We start from the raw sequence: 22,782 nt of genomic DNA, 5'->3' as shown, positions 1-22,782 counted from the left end.
TTTGATTTTATTAACTTCAGAGGTTTCACTTTTGCTTGATTATAATTAAGGCTTTGATTGGGTCACATCAGTAGGATATTGATGTGGATGGGGACTCACAGAAAACTTAAGGGCAGAGGAGGGAGGTTGGAGTTTTAATGCTAGAGCCCCGGAAAATATATACACAGAGAAGCAGATATATGAGAAAAGAGAGAAGGTTCCACTAGACATGGCCCAGAGGCCCTGGGAAAGAGATGAACCATTCGCCTGATAATTTATAGTTGGCCTTGGGGATTGAGCAGAGCAGCTGAGCCTGGAGTTCCGGGAAAGCAAGCAGACTTACCCCAGTCTACAGGTGATAATGGAAGAAGCTGGGACCATGGAGCATTAAGAGGAAGAGGAAGACTGAACCCTTGCAGCCATCTTGCTCCAACACACAACAACACTTTGGTGAGGGAAGTAACTTATGCTTTTGGTCTGGTAACTGTAAGCTTCTACCCCAAATAAATACCCTTTATAAAAACCAACACAAAAAATAAATAAAGAACAAACAACTGCCCTGGATGGTGCTTCAGAGGTAATCACCGGACATTGTAAATCCTCACAGGGCCTACATGATGGAATAGAGGAGAGTATGGGACATGATGTGAACCAATGTATATGAGGTGCAGAGGTGCCCAAAGATGTACTTACCAAATCCAATGGATGTGTCATGATGATGGGAACGAGTGTTGTTGGGGGGGGGGAGAGGGGGGGTGGGGGGGTGGGGTTGAATGGGACCTCACATATATATTTTTAATGTAATATTATTACAAAGTCAATAAAAAAAAAAAAAAAAAAAAAAAAAAAAAAAGAACAAACAAGACAAAAAAAGCCAACAAATTTCTAGTATTTTGCATCAGCACCGCTTTGGCTGCCTAATACACCTGTCTTTTAGAGGATAATGTAACAAAACCATTTTATTCTTTTAAGCAACAGCCTTGGCTATAGCTATATAATTCTAATATCAGATTTCAACATTTGTCTTCTATCCATTAGTGAAAAACAGAATTCAAAAACCTTCCCTTTAATGCTAGCTCCTTCTACCCGGTATTAAAAGAAATAATACATAGGCATTATAGCTAGTTATATAAAGAATACAAAGGGGGGATGAATAATCCATAATCCCATGACATAGAGACAATCACAGTTAAAATGTTAAATGTTATCAAAATCTCAAAGGCCTTTTACTGCAGAAATGGAAAAGCTCATCCCCAAATTCATATGCATTTCCAAGGAACTCCTAATAGCCAATCTTGAAAAGGAAGGAAAAGTTGAAGGACTCATACATCCTGATTTCAAAATTCACTACAAAGCTACAATAATAAAGATGGTGTGGGGGCCGACTTGGCCCAGTGGTTCAAACCCCGGGCATCCTTGACCCGCGTGGAGCTGGCCCATGTGCAGTGCTGATGTGCGCAAGGAATGCCCTGCCTCGCAGGGGTGCCTCCCATGTAGGGGAGCCCCACGCACAAGGAATGCACCCTGTAAGGGGAACCACCCAGCGCGAAAGAAAGTGCAGCCTGCCCAGGAATGGCACCGCACACACGGAGAGCTGACACAACAAAGATGACTCAACAAAAAGAAACACAGATTCCCATGCCACTGACAACAACAGAAAGCAGACAAAGAAGACACAGCAAAAGACAGAGAACAGACAACTGGGGTCGGGGGTAAGGGGAGAGAAATAAATAAAATGCATAAATAAATAAAAATAAAAACAAAATGTGTTTAAAAAAAAAAAGATGGTGTGGTAATGGCTTAAGGACAGACATATGAATAAATGGAATAGAATTGAGAGTCAAGAAATAAACCTATATATCTATGGTCAACTGATTGTCAGCAAGAGTGGCGAGACAATCAATGCAGACAGAACAGTCTCTTCAACAACAATTGGATACCCACATGCATAGGAATGAAGTTGGACCCTTGTCTCACACCATATACAAAAATTAACCTAAAATGGATCAAAGACCTAAATGTAAGAGCTAAAACTACAAAACTCTTAGATGAAAACAGGGTAAATCTTCAAGACCTTGGATTATGTAATGGGTTTCTTAGATAAGACACCAAAAAGCACAAGAAACAAAACAAAAAATGACATCGTGAATGTACTTAATACCATTGAATTGTACACTTTAAAATGGCAAACTTTATGATATGTGTACTTTACCACTGTGAAAAACATGAAATGTTTTTTCTCAATTAACACCTTAAAGCAGTACCCATGAAATGTAAATGTTTTGGCTAAATGATAACTACAGCTGTCCAAGTTATATTTCATTGAGACTAATAAAAAATATCAAGCTGAATTTTCTAATGAACCATGGTTCAGAAACCTTATACATTTTTTCATTATTTATTCTTGAAACTATGCTGAAACAATAAAAATAAATTATATTTATGCTCACTGCAATAAAACTAGACCTCTAATCAGAGTATAGCCTAAGGTCTTAAAAATCTGCCATTCTAAAAGAATACGGAGTTTAACAAAGGTAATATGCCAATGGCACCTGAAGTTCTATACTCTTGGAGTCCCTTGAATATTCCCAAAATGTACACCCTTCAGGTCCACAAAGCCAGTCTTCCAAAATTTCACCTTCCCAAACACCAATTTCCCTGTGACCACCTCCAGAAAGGATAATCAGGAAGAGGCTTTAAGTCAAGTGACTGATATCCTTTCAGTTAATAATCAACAGAAAGCACATGCCCTTGGGAAAGTGCTTCCAAATACAGGCCCAGAATCCTCTATGACCATAAGCAGCAGCTGGAATTATGGATGACCTTTCCCTGACCTCCAGTTCCTCTGAAGAGAGTGGAGGAAGAAGAGCCTTGCCCTTGACAATGCACACTACAAGTAGCATTACCCACCTCTTACTTCAAAGGAAAGTTAATTCTTGGCACTTACCCTTTTGCAATACCAAAAATCTGGGCTTGGTACATACTCAAGTGGAACTTCTTTGTCATGGATCATTAGATGTCCCTGCAAAAACAAAGACAAGACAAAAGCCATCAACATCTACCCCAGGGAAATGGAGAGAGACAAGAAGGCACAGAGAGCCTTTCCAGTCCCCAAGCTGAATCATTTTATAAAAGAAGGAGCATTTTCATTTCTAAAAAAAAAAAAAAAAAAAAAGGAATGGCTGCTTTAATCTGCCCTCAGGAGACTTGGGGCAGTATGGCAGCGCAAACTTAAGCTTAGGGAAAGGGAATAGGAGAAGGTGGAAGTGTCTTCGGCCTTGGCTCCTGTAGGTTGGGGTACTGTCCTTGGACAGGTCAGGCCCAGTCTACTTCTCCAGAGCACATGAGGTATACTCTCATAAGTCTCAGAGAGTTTCATCTGGCTTGGGACTAGCATATTATCAAGAAGCAAACTATTCTTTCTGCTGCAGAGAGGCACAAGAACATGGCTAACTCACATCTTCTTGGAGAAGGAGCAAAGGTTATAACTTTGGTGTCTGGAAATTTTCTTTGTAACAATGGCTGCATAGCAAAAGCACCAAAAGAATTATGTACAATACTGAAGACAGAAAGAGGGGAAGCTGAAAGTTTTAGGGAGGCCACATCCTTAAAACTGTGAATGGCTGGTGGCAGTAGTAGTGGCAGCAGCACTCTGGCTTGGAGCCTGCAGAGTGAGCCAGCCCTGAGACCTGAGGACAACCAGTAGCAAATATCCCCTTTGGGAAGGTCTGGCACAAGAAGAGGTGGGGCTCAAGAAGCCTAAAGTTACAGAGCTTCCTTACCTCTCCAAATCGTGAATTCTATTTCACAAAAAGAAAAAATAAGTTTTGTTTAATAAACACTCGCCAGCAGATGCCTGTTGGAGCAGAGGAGAAAATCTCTGCACACGTGTAAGTGAACTAACCAAGGATGTGACTCTGCAGCTAGCCCCTGAACTGTGTTCATTCTCTGCCTTCTAGGTCCCTCTGTCTCCTCAGAGAGGGCTCTGAGCTACATAAGGCATTTCTTTGTAACTGAACCTCAGTTTCTTACTTGAATCCATACATCTGCCAAATAATGCTTCACCTCTCTGCTTTTCACACCAAGAGTCAAAGAGAAATACAAAGAATAAAATTACTATCTTGTCAAAACCAAAGGAAAACCGCCCACTTACCTAGGACTCAGACTGGTCTCTGAGATGTTGTTTCCTGGATTGTTCTCAAGGCCAGGGGATAATGAAAATAATAAACGCTAACTCAGAGCCAGAGACCACTGAGTACATTATCTTATTTAATTCCCTAAGTGATTCCATGGAATAATATTATCTCTACAGATGAGGAAACAAGCCCAGAGAGGCAAGAATACCCAGCTGGTCAAGGGCAGAGCTGGAACTACACCAAAAGCTGTAGAGAAAAAACCTTATGCTGCATTTTTTAACTCCTGCTATGTATTAGGGATAGGCAATCTGCCTTCAGGACCCCATTTGGGAAAGAGAAAAGCTCTGCAGGCAGGCAGGGTCAGGGGAGTACCATTTTGCCAAGCTCTATCCATGCGAGAGGTGTCAAGATGGTCACCTTCTACCAAGAGATAATATACCACATCATTAAAGAACAAGGACTCGGAGCCAGATTCCCTAAATTTGAATCCTGCCTCTATTCCACAACCTTTAGCAAACTCCTAACTTCTCTGTACTTCAGCTTCAACTGTGAAGTATAAATAACAGTACCTATTTCATAGGGCGGTTGCTGCAATCAAGTAAATTAATATATATGAAGAGCTTAGTATGTAATATAATGAAGGTTTGAGAAATACTGGTTATTATTTTGAACCCAGAGTGCTTTAAAAAAGAACTAGCATTAGCAGTTAAGACTACACAGGGTTAAATTCCTACTCACTTCACCCTGCTTACTTGCCAGGTAGTAGTATTTTACAATTTATTTCAATCTACCAAAAAACTAAGCTTTCACTGGGAATGCTCGCTGCCAATCAAAACCTGTTTCGCTATGAAAGCACTTAGTGCAAAACTGTTCAAACCGTGGGGCCACATCTTGGAGTCAAGGTAGAGAAGGAGCATAATAAGCACTTGTTGAATGCATGAGAGAGGGAATGGATCTAACTATCCCTGCTGGAGTGTTCAGCACATAGTGGCCCTGGAGGGAGGTACATATATACATCCAATCCATAAAACATGTGGGCTGCCATTCAAAGAATGAACAGACACTGCTGTGAACTGTAGTAAATTATAAATTTTTATCTCACCTCTTGGAGGCATCAGTAAATTCAGGAATTTCTAAGGCAAGGAGCACTTTAGACTTCTCAGACATCAAATATATTGTTCTAGGAGCTGTACACCACCTTACATTGAGAGTAGGGAATTCCTCCTGCTTAGAGTCTCTATTAACACATCAACTTTCAAAAGATTACCTTGACCTCATATATGTTAGAAAGGCAATTATTTCTTATTCCTCACAGAGTCCTCTATAATTCAGGTGGCCCTTCCTTTTCAACCTGCACATAGTTAAACATAAGGCTACCAGCAACCACTGCTAAAGAATATGAAATGGTTTTTAACATCGCTGTTAAAGCCAATTGTTTTAAAAAGAATAGTTACAGGAAAATCTTGAGTGAGAACAATAAGTTTTATCAATGATTTGATTCCCCAGCAGCTACCATCCATAGGCAGCCAAGGAACACCAAGAACAGGTGTGATATACACATTGCCCCAGCCTCTCCCCACTAGGCCCTTTCTCCAGGATCCTCAGTGTACACATCTGCCAGGTGAACAAAGGATTTATGTGGGAGGTTGAATTAATGGATAGGATGATTTGACTGCTTCTAGTTGCAGTCTACTTTGAATTGTCCATTATCTACCATTTTCACACATTCAAACTTTTAGTCAATTATTTGGATCACTGGGTTATTTATTAAGTTACCAAAGCAAAGTCACTGTGAGAGCCTTATTAATCAGGTCTAGCTCCTAAAGAGGCACCATTTATTTACTTAAAAGTAAAACCAGACACCCCTTTTAAAACAGGGTTAGATTAGGCTTAAGTTACATTGAAATCTGCTGAAATCCTCCCAGAGCCCTCGCCTGCAAAGTCACACATAGATGTTCCTAAATACATAATAAGAGATCTTAATGTAAAGTTGCAAAAAGCTACAGATAACCGCACCCCTTGGTGGCAAAGCAAGCTACTACATGCAACCTTAAGGATATTACAGAGGAGCAAACTCTAATTCTGAGGGCTGCTGAATTTTCAACATCCACATTTCCATTTCCCTTTTCAGCTACTGCTCTGGCAGACTTCACAATTCCATTATGTGACTGTTGGCCTGTGATAATGATTTGGGTTACAGAAATTAGAATCTACCATGTGTTTCACCTGGCTTTTAGCCAACCCTCAAGGATTTTTAGGTAAGCGAGAAAGTGGAAATGAAAGAACATTTCTGGCCAGCAGCTTTGCAGCATTTGTTGCAGATTTCCAGCACAAGCACAATCACACTTAAACTATCTACTGAGAATACAACTGCTGTGTGACATAACAGATCTTCCCATTAAAGCAGGAGAGGGGGAGTGAGAGGATCAAAAGACAGAGAAGAAGTATGTGAGCCTTCTGAATACAACTCACACTGAAAATCAGCAATCACTCTTCGTAGATTTGTGCTTCTTCCAAACACAGGATGGGAGAATCAGGTACTGATGGCTGGGAGCTAGTACTGTTATTCAGAGATAGTAATCTTTATTCAAAAAGCAGTTCACACTTTACAAAGGCATTCTTTACAAATGTCATCTCACCTCACAAGCAGGACATATATAAAACCTAAATTTACACAAGAATATAAATCTGTGCTACAAGGAGTAGCCTACCCAAGATTACAGAACTAGTTAGAAATACACATGGGACTAAAAGTCAGGTTTTCTTTCACCATGTTTTTCTTTTTTTTCTTTAAACTTCTAGGTAGTCAGCTAACTGGTTAACACTTGCCACATCAAAGAGGTAGCTTCTGATGAAAAGATGTATAATGCAAAGACTAAAGAAATTCACAGACAATAAACCAATGGGAAGTTTTTAGAGAGCGTGCCAACAAAGCATTACTTTTTTTTTTTTTTTTTTCTGTCAAGGCATTGCTTCTTAATAGCATTGTCAGTATCCCATACTGGCCTGCTCAAGGTGGTCTTTATGTTCTTAAAGCAGCTACAATTACTCCAGGCTCTGCCTGAGACAAATAGGGCTCCTACCAGAAGTTTCAGCAACCACAACAATCAAATGGACCTGCAGAAAGAGTGAAGTAAGAGTAACAAAAAGAACAGGTGTAAACAGATGTTACTTCTGTTAGTATAAAATGGCAGTTTTTATAGAAATCTTGTGCAAAGCAGTTAGGCCCACTCTTAATGGTGCAAGAAGGTAGTATAGTTCAAATATCTGTAAAACTCACTATTCCCAAAGGTGAAAATCAAAATAAGGCAGAAAGAAGAAAGGAGAAGAGAGAGGAAGGAGGGAAATACAGGCCAGGAATCCTGATGGATTCCTCCACCTTTAGTTCATTCATTTATTACAACAACAAATATTTCAGAACATACTGTGTATCAGACACTGGGCTAGCAGCAAAGCTCAAGATGAACTTTACCTTCAGCAAGTTTGTACTCAAGCGGGATTACAAGTCAAGAATAATTACAAGGGAAATGATTATTCTAGAAGGGGAAGTATAGGTTGTTTTGTAACTACATAACAGGAGACCTAATTATATGGGAAGGAACCAGCCTAGATTTGACACTCCTTCCCAATTTATTAATTATTATTATTTAAAGATTTATTTATTTATTTAATTTCCCCTCCTCCCCTGGTTGTCTGTTCTTGGTGTCTATTTGCTGCGTCTTGTTTCTTTGTCCGCTTCTGTTGTCGTCAGCAGCACGGGAAGTGTGGGCGGCGCCATTCCTGGGCAGGCTGCTCTTTCTTTTCACGCTGGGCGGCTTTCCTCACGGGCGCACTCCTTGCGCGTGGGGCTCCCCCACGCGGGGGACACCCTTGCGTGGCACGGCACTCCTTGCGCGCATCAGCGCTGCGCATGGCCAGCTCCACACGGGTCAAGGAGGCCCAGGGTTTGAACCGCGGACCTCCCATATGGTAGACGGACGCCCTAACCACTGGGCCAAAGTCCATTTCCCTATTTATTATTTTTTAAAGGAGGTACCGGAGACTGAACCCAGGACCTCGTACTTTGGAGGCAGGCGCTCAACCACAGAGCTACATCTGCTCCCCAGTGGGTTCTTAATTTTTTTTTTCTTTAAAGATTTATTTATTTCTCTCCCCTTCCCCCCTCCACCCTGGTTGTCTGTTCTCTGCGTCTGTTTGCTGCGTTGTCTTTGTCTGCTTCTGTTGTCGTCAGTGGCACGGGAATCTGTGTTTCTTTTCATTGGGTCATCTTGTTATGTCAGCTCTCCGTGTGTGCGGTGCCATTCCTGGGCAGGCTGCACTTTGTTTCGCGCTGGGCGGCTCTCCTTACGGGGCGCACCCCTTGCGCGTGGGGCTCCCCTACGCGGGGACACCACTGCGTGGCTTGGCACTCCTTGCGCGCATCAGCACTGCGCATGGCCAGCTCCACACGGGTTAAGGAGGCCAGGGGTTTGAACCATGGACCTCCCATGTGGTAGACGGACGCCCTAACCACTGGGCCAAGTCCGCCGCCCCTTTCTTAATTTTGTGCTACCTTGTTACAAATAGAGGCAACCTAACCTCAAAATCAAATCCTTCATATCAACCACTCAATAACAATGACCAAAAAAGGTACAGTTTCTATGCTTTGTATGCTTCCTAAGCCTCAAGAAGCTCTGTAGCTCTGCCTGTGACTTTCCACGTTTTCTGCTTAGATCGGCTTTTCACCCCTATGGGATCTGCGCTGAATACAGAAACCCACTTCAGGATCCAACTTAAGGTTGAGGGTCAAGGAGACACTACCTTCTCAGCTATTATATTATTTCTTATCCTGATGATTTTCTTGTCCAGATGAAAGCATAACAAAAACTTTTTCTAAAAGGCTCTTTTTTTTAGAAAAAGATTTTATTTACCCTCTCCCCTGTTCACCCCATTGTCTGCTCTCTGTGTCCATTCACTGTGTGTTCTTCTGTGTCTGCCTGTATTCTCATTAGGTGGCTCTGGGAACCGATCCTGGTACATTCTGGAGTGGGAGAGAGGCGATTACTCTCTTGCAACCCCTCACTCCCTGTTCTGCTACATCTTCTTTTCTCTCCTGTGTCTCTTGTTGCATCATCTTGCTACGCCAGTTCTCCATGTCAGCTGGCACTTCTAAGTGGGGCAGCTTTCCTGGATGGGGTGGCATTCTCACGCAGGGCGGCACTCCTACGTGGGGCCACATTCCCATGTGGGCCGGCACTCCATGTGCGTCACCTTGCCGCATTGGCCAGCTTGGCCTCACCAGGAGGCCCTGGGCATTGAACCCTGGACCTCCTATATGGTAGATGGGAGCCCAGTTGGTTGAGCCACAAATGTTTCCCCTAAAATGCTCTTTAATAACATTTACTACTACCTGACCAACTTACCTGACATTTCCTAAAAAGATACCAGCTATAGCCAGCATCTTGACAGAATGTCATTCATTGTCTTTGAAACAAGATGGCTGGCCTGTGTTTCACTCAGCCACAACCACCAGCCTCAGCACTGCCTGAAACTATGGTCTCAAGCTGGACTCTGCTCAACCAACAGTACATTCAAAGACTGGGCCCTGAGATATAAAACTTAATTATTTTAAAGGCATCTGGAGCTGAGAATATATTCCTCCCGCTCTACTGCCACCCACTACCAATTTTATTGTTAGCCTTATGTTTAAGATTCTAGTTCTTCCAGAAAATGACTCTTTATCATTATGAAAGAAAAGCAGTGATCTGCAACCTTGGAGATAACTTCATTAATTTATCCTAGAAAGACTTGCAAAGATTTGCCTATATTCACAAGATTCATGCATTCAAAGGATGCACTAAATTTGCATTTAGGGGAAAAAAGAGGCAAAATATAAACAAATAAATCAATGAGCAAACAAGAAAATAATCAAAATACCTGAAGGTCCTCTATCTCCTTGTAAGAAGATGGGCTCAATGCCTGAGCCCATCAAATTCCTTCACCACAGATACCTAATTATGAGGAAAGGATTTATAAGCTGCAGCTATTAGCACTTAGAACAGCCAAACAAGGTGACCCACTAAAATGGAAGTATGTTTAAAACTTTTATTTTGTCTCAACTGTGTTTCTTTTGGAACACTGTTTCACCCAAGATTTATAAGAAACTCAGCCTAGTTAAGATTTCCCTGGTTAATCAATATTTTATTGCCAAAGATATAAACTAATTCTTGGTGAACATGGAAGATTACATTAGAACGTGTCTTACTGAGACTGCCTCAAAATTCCTCCTCAGAATTCAGGTTTCTATAACCTCCACCTTATTTTTTTCTTTTTTTCTCAGTTAAAATCACATAGTAATGAAATCAAAGTATTCATAAAGTAGAAGAGATACAGAAACAGATATATCTTGTTCTTTCCTAACAATTGTTTCAGCTTTCAAATAATTGTGAGGCACGCAGGGTAGGGGTTTTTAGTACCAGATAAAAGAGTAATTGCTTTACTCTAATGTAATATAATTTACAACAAATGTGCACGTCATTTCTCCCACATTTTCCTCAGACTTGAAGGGAAGCTGATTTGTATCCTCTGTATAACATTCTTTCATATTCTGAGTTGACTGTTGGTCTAGGTCCCCCAGCCCTTTTATTCTGGGAAAGGTGGACCTTAAATACATCAACGCATGCTTCATGGTCTAGGTCTCTAAATCAAATCGCTATGGGGAATAAAAAGGGAGAGTTTCTGAATTCATTGTGGAAAGCAGAGCTTCTTACTTTGTTTATTGAATAACATAATCAAACCACTTCTCTCCATTTTTCATATAGAGCTGATGGTGGTAGGTGCTAGAGAATAACCTATAAAGTAGACGTAGGCCCTAAGTCCTAAATGGTTGCACAGGCTACAATGGTGGGCCCACCACGAAGGCTATATGGTGTTCTTGAGACATACACCAAGGAACCAGTAACCATTCTCCAGGCCTCATTGCTGAAGAGAAACATTATTTCTACTAGCTCTTTATCTACTACCTCCCACTAGGGAACCTTACCTCTCTTAGTGGCTGTCTCTAGCCCCTTTGGCTTCAATGTGGTTGCTCAGACATTTCAGAGAGCCCTGCTAACTTACTTTCTGCAGAAACAATGCCTGGAGAGGGTGGAAAATATATATATATATATATATAGAGAAAGAGAGAGCGCTGCTGGACTTCTGAATACACAGTTTCACTCCTCATTTTAGGGAGGTAACCACCTACAGTTTTTTTTTTTTTCTTAGGCAAAATGTTATAGATCCATTGCCACTCTGACAGAAGATATAAGCCTGAGAATTAAGGTTTCAAGCCAGAAAAGACTCATTGGGAACAGGAGGTTAGGTTCCTAATCCTTTTAGGTCTATTCATTCTCACATCCAAACAATATGGAGAAAGACAAACCTCAACTCCTGATAAAAACAGGGCATGGTACTGAGTGTACACTTTGGATGGATTATACAAGGCATGGGATTGTATAACACAGTGAACCATGTGGTGGAGGCTGGACTGTTACTGGTTAACAGTACAAATATAAGTGTTCTATCATGAATTTTAACAAATGTAAAATACTAATACATAGTGTTAATAACATGGTGTATATGAAAAATAAAAAAAATATATGGGGTATATGAAAAAATATACCAAATGTAAGATATGGATCATAGTTAGTAGTAATATTTTGATGATGTTCTTTCGTAATATGTAACAAATGTTCTACAACAATGCAAGGTGGTAGAGGAGGGGTGATGTATAGGAATTCTGTACGTTACGCATGATTGTTCTGTAAGCTCACAACTTCTCTAATAAAAATAATAGCTAGAAATAACAGCTATACACAGCAGGGGAAACAGGTAGATTGAGAATGAAGAATTTTGTTTGTCTATTATTATTATTGAAATCACGAAAATGCTGTAATAATGACTGAAGTAATAATGACTGATGTGATTATACCAAATATCATTGATTGCACACTTTGGATGAACTGTATGCTTTACTAATACGTATCAATAAAATTTATTTGTTTAAAAAAAAAAAGAGAGAGAGGGAAACGGACTTGGCCCAGTGGTTAGGGCGTCCTTCTACCACATGGGAGGTCCGCGGTTCAAACCCCGGGCCTCCTTGACCCGTGTGGAGCTGGCCCATGTGCAGTGCTGATGCGTGCAAGGAGTGCCATGCCATGCAAGGGTGTCCCCCGCGTAGGGGAGCCCCATGTGCAAGGAGTGCACCCATAAGGAGAGCCGCCCAGTGTGAAAAGAAAGTGCAGCCTGCCCAGGAATGGCGCCGCCCACACTTCCTGTGCCGCTGACGACAACAGAAGCGGACAAAGAAACAAGACGCAGCATATAGACACCGAGAACAGACAAGGGAGGGGGGGATTAAATAAATAAATAACTTTAAAAAAAAAAGAGAGAGAGAGGGAGAGCCTAAGGCATTCCCAGATAAACAGAAGCTGAGGGAGTTTGTCACCACTAAACTGGCATTCCAAGAAATGCTAAAGGGAGTTCTGCTGGTTGAAAGGAAAGGACATTAGACAACAGATTAAGATTAAGGCCACATAAACATCTCTGGTAAAGATAATGATGTGAGTAAATATAAATATCATTACTATTATATTTTTGGTTTGTGACTCCACTTTTCACTTCCAACAGGATATAAAAGGCAAATACAGAAAATGTAATGATAAATCAATGGTTTGGGGTGCACCATGTAACATTGATGAGAATATTTATGTTTGTGTATACTAATGAAGTCAAGTTGGTATCAAACCAAATGAGATTTTTACAGCTTTAGGATGTTAAATTTAAGCCCCATGGTAACTCTAAGAAAAATATCAGAGCAAGAGCAAACTCACAGAGACAGAAAGTAGAATGCAAGTTATTAGGGGTGAAGGCAGGGGCAACGGGGAGTTAATGCATAATGGGTCTAGACTTTCTGTTTGAGGTGAAGGGAAAGTTTTAGTAATGGATGGTACTCAGGGTACCACAAAATTGTAAACTGTATCAATCTCAATGAATGGTACATACAGGGAATGGTTGAGATGGGAAGGTTTATGTTGTATGTTTCTACAACTTAAAAAAAAAAGAGCAACTAACTAAAGAGACAACGACAATTAAATGCAATACATGGGAAGCGGACTTGGCCCAATGGATAGGGCGACCGCCTACCATATGGGAGGTCCGTGGTTCAAATCCTAGGCCTCCTTGACCCGTGTGGAGCTGGCCCATGCACAGTGCTGATGCGCGTGAGGAGTGCTGTGCCACGCACGGGTGTCCCCCGCGTAGGGGAGCTCCAAGTGCAAGGAGTGCGCCCCGTAAGGAGAGCCACCCAGTGCGAAAGAAACTGCAGCCTGCCCAAGAATGGCGCTGCACACACGGAGAGCTGACACAACAAGATGACGCAACAAAAAGAAACACAGATTCCTGGTGCCGCTGATAAGGACAGAAATGGTCACAGAAGAACACACAGTGAATGGACACAAAGAGCAGACAACTGGAGGGGAGGGGAGAGAAAAAAAATTTAAAAAATAAATGCAATACATGATCCTGGACAGGATGTAATAATGGAGGAAAAAAGACTCAAAAGGACATTACTGTGATACATGAAAAATGAGAATATAGATTGTAAGTTTTATATCAATGTCAAATTTCTCTGATATTGATAACTATACCTAAGGTGGTTACTTAAATGATCTTAGGATACGTACAAGGAAATACGTGTTCAAGGAGGTTGAAGGATGTGAACTGCTTTCGAATGTTCAGGTAGATAGATACATAAATGATAGATGACAGACGGATGGATAGATGAGAGAGAGATGTGGCAGATGTGGCAAAATGTTGAAATTGGTAGATCTGGTTGTTTGGGGGGGTACATTAAGAGTTCTCTATATGGGGTTTGAATTATTTTTGCAATACTTCTTACTGTTCTGTAAGTATGAAATCATTTCAGAATAAAAAGTTTTAGAAAAAACAAAACAGAAAGGGATGGCTTTTTGCATTTAATAAACACTCAGGTTAAATTAGGCCGTATTTAGAAAGTGACATTTGCTGAGCAACAATATCATGGCTGCCACTGTAGCACAGAGTGAGAGATGATTCTTGCAGATGGCAGAAACCTGTGCTTACCCAGGAGTTTGGAAGAACAAAGCAAAGTTTCTAACAATGTTCTAGCTAGAGATGCTGCCAAGTGTTATAGTCTGCAGCCATCAAGAAATCCTCCGGATCACACCTGGTAAAAGAGGTTTCACACATTAGCTGTATGTCTTGGCGACCTATCACAGACACCTTGGATGCCTTTGAACACCCTTAGACCTAAGACATACTGCAAGTATATTAAAAGGTATATGGGGGAAGCAGATGTGGCTCAAGTGATAAGGCCTCCAAGGGAGGACCCAGGTTCGATTCCTGGGGCCTTCTGGTGAAAAATGAAGAAGAGAAAGCATGCCTGTGTGGTGAGCCAGTGCCTGTGTGGTAAGCTAGAGTCTGCACAGCAAGCCAGTGCCTGTGCCATGAACTGAGTGCCTGCATGGTGAGCTGGTGCCCACACAAGGGAGTCACGCAGCAAGATGATGACACAACAAAAGAGAGACAAAGGGGGAGAGTCAAGGTGAAAGACAGCAGAAACCAGGAACTGAGGTGGCGCATCTAACAGGGAACCTCTCTTCACATCAGAGGTCCCCAGGATTGAACCCCAGTGAATCCTAGAGGAGAAAAAATGAGAAGACCAAAAAGAGAAATACAGAAGATCACACAGAGAATGGACACAGAAAGCAGGGCAGGGGGAGGAGGAGGGGGCAATAAATAAATAAATCTTAAAAAAAAAAAAAAATTTTAAATAAAAGGTATATGGGCATTCTTATGGTTTGAGGGCTACTGAAATTACTGAGATGTTAAGGGGTCATATAATTAAAAATCTCTCCCCTTTTTAAGAAAATCTGGAAAAAAATAGAACTGAAAAAAAAAAAAGGCGAGGAACCTTGCATGGTACTAGGAAACACCTTGAGATTTCTATTACAGAGAAAGCCTGCAAGTCTGGATTTTCCAGAACAGTTTCAATCTCATTTTCTATTGAAAGGCTGTGTGCGAAGACGGTGTAAACCAATTTGAGATACAGTTCTGGAAGATGGTCAACTTATATATCTACATTATAACACACAGTTGGCTCCCATCCAAAAGATTTCAATACTGGGAAACGGACTTTGGCCCAGTGGTTAGGGCGTCCGTCTACCATATGGGAGGTCCGCGGTTCAAACCCCGGGCCTCCTCGACCCGTGTGGAGCTGGCCATGCGCAGTGCTGATGCGCGCAAGGAGTGCCGTGCCACGCAAAGGTGTCCCCCGCGTGGGGGAGCCCCCACGCGCAAGGAGTGCGCCCGTGAGGAAAGCCGCCCAGCGTGAAAAGAAAGAGCAGCCTGCCCAGGAATGGCGCCGCCCACACTTCCCGTGCTGCTGACGACAACAGAAGCGGACAAAGAAACAAAAGCAGACAAAGAAACAAGACGCAACAAATAGACACCAAGAACAGACAACCAGGGGAGGGGGGGAAATTAAATAAAATAAATAAATCTTAAAAAAAAAAAAAAGATTTCAATACAATGTACTGAGAATTACTTCTCTTTGTGAGAAGACTTCTAGAGTTTTATAGATTAATTTTTTTTTTCTACCTGAGCAGCTGCCTAGGCATCAGGGTTTTAGCAGTGAACAAAACTCAGTCCTCCTCTCATGGAGACTATACTTTAAAGAGGGAGGGGGAAAAAGTATATAGATAAACAAATAAGCACATATCACTATGTGAAAATTCTTATCAGTAGAAGTACAGACTGAGATAGTTCTTTAACAATGCTGGTAGTGAAGAGAGACTAAAGTGAGACATAAAGTGAAAAACTTTATGTCAAAAGGTAAACTGTGTTGATGGTTAACCAGATATAAAGAGCACTTGTGAGCTGCATCTACAATGGACAAAGGTAGCATCAAAATATTAGCACTACACATTACACAATGATTATATAAATCATTACAGAGAGAAGTTCTCCAAGTAGAACTTGTAAGTCCCCAGCAATCCTGTCTTAGTTTGCCAGGGCTGCTGTAAAAAATTACTACAATCAGTTGGCTTAAATATTAAGAATTTACTGTCTTACAGTTTTGGAGTGTCAGAAGAGCTATGCTTTCTCTAAGTCTGTAGCATCCTGGTGGTGGTTTGACTGCAATCCGTAAGTCAATCTCTGCCTCCATTATGTGGCCATCTTCTTTTCTGGTCTGTCCCCTACTACAGGTATTCTGTTTATAAAACTTTAGTCATATTATATTAGGGTCTACCCTGATCCTAGTTTGGTCTGCTCTTCACTAATAACATCTTCAAAGATTGTATTTATAAATAATTTCACATTCACAGCACTGGGGGTTAGAACTTGAACAGGTCTTTTAGGGTGGGGAGGCATTATTTATCCACAATTTCAGTTTAACCAAAAGTATAACTGGATGTTATGCAGAGAAGAGAAAACAATAAACCACACTTGAAGAAACTGCTACATCTAAAGCTGCCCAGGAAAAATGAGGTCTTTATTACACTGTACCTTCTGAACCATTCACTTTATTAGTGACCTTGTATTAAATCTTTAGACACTGGCACCAATGATAGTCTGTTACACAGTATATGCTTTAGTCACTAATTGGCCTATTCTGTATGGATCATTTTAAAGGATACAAGAATAGAAGTGTAAATTTTCAATTGTATTTTATTTATATAAATTTATATATTTTACTTACATATTCAGTATATATTTTTAAATTTTATGGATAACTAAAGTTTGGAGAAACAAGTTCTCTAACTTCAAAGAATCTGGAATCTTGTTCTTAACCTGAAAGTTAAGAGACACCTAGTAGCTGCCCAATACATATTCACTGCCTTTTCCTTGCAAACAAGTCCCTCATTTTTTCCTGAACACATGGTTACATAGAATAAAGACTGTTCCTGGCAACCAGCTCATATTCAGTTACACTACCACAGCATTTAAAAAAAAAAAAAAAGGAATGGCTAGGACTAAATTCTGGTCAACCAGTCAAAGCAGTGCTTAGAAAGTCCTGGAAATGTCCTTAACGGGAAGGCGATGCTCACTTCTATCACTTCTCCTTCCCACTCTCCAACAAGTCAAAGAGATGACTGACACTCAAGTAGTCATCCTGGACCATAAGACAGAAGTCAGTTTGAGGATGCTAGAGCTACATGGCTGAAGGGGCTTGGGTCCCTAATGAACAAGGAACCACCATGTGAAATCTTGATGGTTCAGACTTCATTTGTATTAAAGAGAAATAAAAATAAACTCATTCAAGCCAGTGTTACATTTAGTTTTCTGCCACTCCCAGCAAATCCAGACACTTGGAAATTACTGTGATAGGAAGAGGCAAGAAATAATTTTGTTAAAAAGACAAAAAGACTATGAAATAAAGAGAAAACTGTAGAACAAGTTAAACAGTGGAATAAAAGATACAAAGCAAAATGACAATGGGGAAAAAAAAAGCTCATGTTCTTTCTGCCAAATCCCAGTTCTGCCTCTTTCACAGGTACCCTGGGGCCCTGCTGTCATCTCACATTCAACATATCCAAAACAATCATCTTCAGTCCTCACTCCCAACTGGCATCCTTTTATACATGCTTTACTTCTTTTCAAGGTACTACCTACCATTCCTCTAACTCAAGAACTCTGGGTGGCCTTTGATTCTGCCCTCCCTCCCTCCAATATTCAGTGTTACCAAATCCTAAAGATTCTTCGTTCAAATTCTCTTTCAAACCTGACCTTTCCCTTCCTCATCTACTCCTACCTCCTTACATCTCAACTGCTAAATCCTAAGGGACCTTTTCCTCTTCAGTTTCCCCCATCCAGTCAAGTGTATACATTATCATAAGACAAGTTTCCCTACAGTGATATTCTGACTTTGTTATACTGTCGTCCCCCCAAACTAAAAGTTCAAGGCTCTTGATAACCCTACCCGACCTATTTTGCACTTTCACATCATTCCATTTACTACTTCTGAGTATGAAGGTAAGAATCAGACAGGAAGTTGGAAGCTAAAATAAACAAACAAGAATATATAGCCAGCTGTTAGAATAGAATATATTACAATTTGCTATCAAAGATTATAGGCAGAGCAAGTAGAGCCCAGTGGGTGAGCACCTGCTTCGCACGTATGAGGCCCCAGGTTCAATCCCCCATACCTCCTTAAAAAAATTAAAAAAAAAAAAAAAAAGATTATAGGATGTTTCTTAGGTTGGGTTGGGAGGACAAGAACCTTCTATATTTGGCAGAAGCTAATAAGGCCACTAAGGGTTTATGAAGAAGAAATGACATGGCTCAAGTGATAGAGTGCCTGCCTATCATATGGAGGGTCCAGGGTTCTATACCCAGGGTCTCCTGACCCATGTGGTGAACTGGTACACATGCAGTGCTGCCATGCACAAGAAGCGCTGTGCCACACAGGGGTTCCCCCTGCATAGGGGTGGCCCAAGCGCAAGGAGTGCGCCCTGCAAGGAGAGCTGCCCTGCGTGAAAAAATTGCAGCCCACCCAGGAGTGGCGCCGCACACATGGAGAGCTGATCCAGTAAGATGATGCAACAAAAAAGGACACAGTTTCCCAGTGCTGCCTGATAATACAAAGTGGACGCAGAAGAACACACAGTGAATGGACATAGAGAGCAGACAACAGAGGGGAAGGGGAGACAAATAAAAACAAAATCTTAAAAAATAATAAAAAAGAAGAAATAGTCAGAAACTACTTTATTCAATATTTAGTAATCAAACTAACAAATATTTATTTAGCATATTGTATGCTGCTGGGTACAATTTTAAACCATGTAAGCAGTGGAGAACTGATGAGGTGCGGGAAGTGAATATAGATATAAAAAATTAGCAAAGAAAGAAAGAAGAAAACAAACAGTCTCTGCCCTCACAGAATGTCCAATCTGGTGATGTCCAGATTATTAGACATCTTTACTAGTTATTCCCAGGCATCCTGTCTGGTTTAGTTATTTATTCCTTTATGCCGGATTTCTCAGGGCTCAGTACCATCTTGAAACTACCTAAGTAAATAACTGACAAAGGAGAGCTCCTTTATCCCAAGTACTCAGGGAGGGCTACAAGAACATTTTCTTAGGCAAGACACCCAAACTAATATTCTCTGGCCTAAAGAGTTTCAGATGAGCCTGGAAATCTGACAATAACAGATGCAAACCTGTCTCTGAAATGGCACTCCTCCAGTTTCTAGGGAACCCAAAATATCCTGCATTGCTCTGGATTCACAACACACAGGAATCAAGTCAAAACAACAATCAAACAAAAAGCACACCTTTTCCCTATTGCTTTAAACTAGAAATACCTCAGGAACTAGATACCTGAGCATTAATAGATGCATAGGTGGAAACTTTCTTGTTAAATTTGCCAGTTAATGGTTGACTCCCAGTGGGGAAACCTGTAAGAACGGAAGAAAGACTAATAGTTGTTCAACTGTAAACTGCAAATCTAGCTCCTGGATAGATGCTCAAAATCCAAATAAACAAATACTCATCCAGATACAGGGCAGTCAGTGCCCTCAGGCATCTACTTGAAAAAACAGCAGAGCCTAAGGGAGATTTCCAAGAGGCAAATGAACTGCCCAAAGACTTCCAAACTAGAATTGAAATCCGGGGATCTTGACTGTGAAGTATACCACGTTTTCAATACCACAGGACTACAAGTTGGGGCCTCAAAGGCTATTTATCTGGGGAAAGCTCTTGGTCAAAACCCAAAAGCTTCAGCATTTCCAATCCTAGGCATATACTCAAGATAACTGAATACATATGTCCACACAAAAACTTATACACACAGATACACAAACCTTATACACAAATGTTCAGAGCAGTATTATTCATAAGAGCCAAAAGACAGAAACAACCCAAAGTCCATCAACTAACGAATGAACAAAATGTGGTTTAAACATACAGTGGAATATTCTCCAACCATAAAAAGGAATAAAATCCTGATTCATACTACAACACGGATGAACTTTTAAAATATTATGCTACAGAAGCAGATGTGGCTCAAGCAACTGGGCTCTGGCCTACCATATGGTAGTTTCAGGGTTCAATTCTTAGAGCCTCCTGGTGAAGGCGTGCTGGCCCGCACAGAGAGCAGGCATAGCAAGATGATGCAACAAAAAGATACAGAGGAGAGACAGTAAGAGACACAGCAGACCAGGGAGCTGAGGTGGTGAAGAGATTGAGTGCCTCGCTCCCCACTCTGGAAGATCCCAGGATTGGTTCCCGGTGCCACCTGAGCAGACACAGAAGCACACACAGAGAATGGACACAGAGAGCAAACAGACAGCACAAAACAATGAGGGGAGGGCTGTGTGGATAAATCAATCAATCAATCAATCAATCTTAAAAAACATATTATGCTAAGTGAAAGACAGCAGTCACAAAGACCATAACATGAATTGCCCAGGCAAATTTACAGAGGCAGAAAGTAGATTAGTGGTTCTCTGGGGAGGGGGGAGGAGGGAGAGTTGGGCAGAAAAGAGAAGTGAGTGCTAATTGGTATGAGGTTTCTTTTTGGGGTGATAAAATGTTCTGGAATTACATAGTGGTGGTAATTGCACAACTTTGTTAATATAATAAAAACCTTGAGCTTTATACTTCAAAAGGGTCAATTTCATAGTAGGTGAATTATCTCTCAATTAAAACAAACAAAACAGAAAAAGCTTTCAGGGCCACAGACCACTGCCAAAGCAAAGACATTCAATTACTTTATTCTTCCCTCTCTGGTCCAGATGGGCACCACTTTACCTGTTCCCCCTCCAAAGACTTTTTCTTTTTTTTTTTTAAGATTTATTTTATTTCTCCCCCTACCCCTCATTCCCCTGGTTATCTGTTCTCTGTGTTCATTTGCTATGTATTCTTCTGTGCCTGCTTGTATTCTCGTTAGGAGGCTCCGGGAACCGATCCTGGGACCTTCCGGAGTGGGAAAGAGGCTATTACTCTCTTGCGTCACCTCAACTCCTTGTTCTGCTACATCTTCTTATTTTTTCTCCTCTGTGTCTCCTGTTGCGTCGTCTTGCTTCGCCAGCTCTCAGCATTGGCCGGCACTCCTCATGGGGTGGCTTTCCCATGCTGGATGGCATTCCCAAGCAGGGCGGCACTCCTGCACGGGGCCCCATTCCCACATGGGCCGGCATTCCGTGTGGGCAAGCTCACTGTGTGGGAGGCATCGAACCTTGGACCTCCTATATGGTAGATGGGAGCCCAAATGGTTGAGTCACATTCGTTTCCCTCCAAAGCCTCTTAAGTAAGTACTCTGCCTCTATTCTCTTTTCCTCTAACCATATACACCATTGCCATACTAATTTCCTTATCATACCTCAGTTCTTCCCTAATGTTCTAGTTCCCAATTACTATTTATATCCCAAAAGAAAAGGATTCCAACTAGAGGGGAACACCCATTTTCCTAACAAGAAGATGGCCAAAATGCAATCTGACCACTATGAATGAATGAACTCTTACGGATATGGAGGAAATTGTCAAATATCTACTTATTTTTATATAAACATTGTAGGGGATCAAGAGCTACTAAATGACTATTTATCTAGGCAGCACTCAATGAAAGGTTATACTAAGTGACAGGCTGAAAATACAAACAAAATATAGTAAGTTGGCTCATTGGTATATAGTAACAGAAATGCGTAGACCTATTCACCAAGGGAAATAATTTTGACAGCATCTTTTGAAATAGCTCCAAATAGAAAACAAGCCACATGTTCATCAACAGTGGAATCAATGATAAAATGTGGTATATTTCTACATTGTGAAACTAGAAAGCAGTGAAAACAAACATGCTACAGTCACATACAAGATGAATCTCAAAAACAATACTAAGTATATAAGACAGATAAAATAATATATCCTGTGTGATTCCATTTATATAAGGCTCAAAACAAGTCAAAGGATTATGGTTTTAGAACTTTTGACAGTGATCTTTGGGAAGGGTGAAAAAGATAACCAGGAGGGAGAAGGGGTTTCTCAAGTACTGAGAATGTTCTCTTTCTTGACCTAGTTGGTAATTTACACAGGTTTGTTCACTTTGTGATAATTCACTGTGCTTATGATTTGTGCTCTTTTCCGTATTATGTAATATTTCCAAAAGGGGGAGGGGGGATATTTACAAATATTGTTCTTTTCCATTCATACCCTTCATGAGTATATTTTATTCAAGCTTTTCATATGCTTCTTTACCATGTGGACCATCATCAGAGTACATTAACCTGCATCTAAGTTGTTTAAGATCCAGCACCTGGGCAGTGGATTTGGCCCAATGGATAGGGCATCCGCCTACCACATGGGAGGTCTGCAGTTCAAACCCTGGGCCTCCTTGACCCATGTGGAGTTGGCCCAGGCGCAGTGCTGATGTGCCCCAGGAGTGCCCTGCCACGCAGGAGTGTCCCCCGCGTAGGGGAGCTCCATGTGCAAGGAGCGTGCCCCCTAAGAAGAGCTGCCCAGCATGAATGAAAGTGCAGCCTGCCCAAGAATGGTGTCACACACACGGAGACCTGACACAACGAGATGACACAACAAAAAGAAACACAGATTCCCAGCACCGCTGATAAGGATAGAAGCATCACAGGGGAACACACAGAGAATGGACACAG

At 41.2% G+C, this 22,782-nt stretch overlaps 1 protein-coding gene across 9 annotated transcripts in view; it reads right to left on the bottom strand.

Moving 5' to 3' along the window:
* The window catches only part of RBM6 (RNA binding motif protein 6), a 131,212-nt gene that overhangs the window by 26,410 nt on the left and 82,020 nt on the right, over positions 1-22,782 (bottom strand). For all 9 annotated transcript variants that reach the window (XM_071212074.1, XM_004451843.5, XM_004451846.5 and 6 more), the window contains one exon: positions 2,927-3,001. In XM_071212074.1, the coding sequence (XP_071068175.1) occupies positions 2,927-2,992 (66 nt within the window). In that variant the 5' untranslated portion in view covers positions 2,993-3,001. The remainder of the gene's footprint in view (positions 1-2,926; positions 3,002-22,782) is intronic.

The sequence above is a fragment of the Dasypus novemcinctus genome, chromosome 26 (genome assembly GCF_030445035.2).
Source record: "Dasypus novemcinctus isolate mDasNov1 chromosome 26, mDasNov1.1.hap2, whole genome shotgun sequence".
Lineage (NCBI taxonomy): Eukaryota > Metazoa > Chordata > Mammalia > Cingulata > Dasypodidae > Dasypus > Dasypus novemcinctus.
The sequence above is the reverse complement of the archived record's forward strand: the minus strand, read 5'-3'. Positions and strand labels throughout refer to the sequence as shown.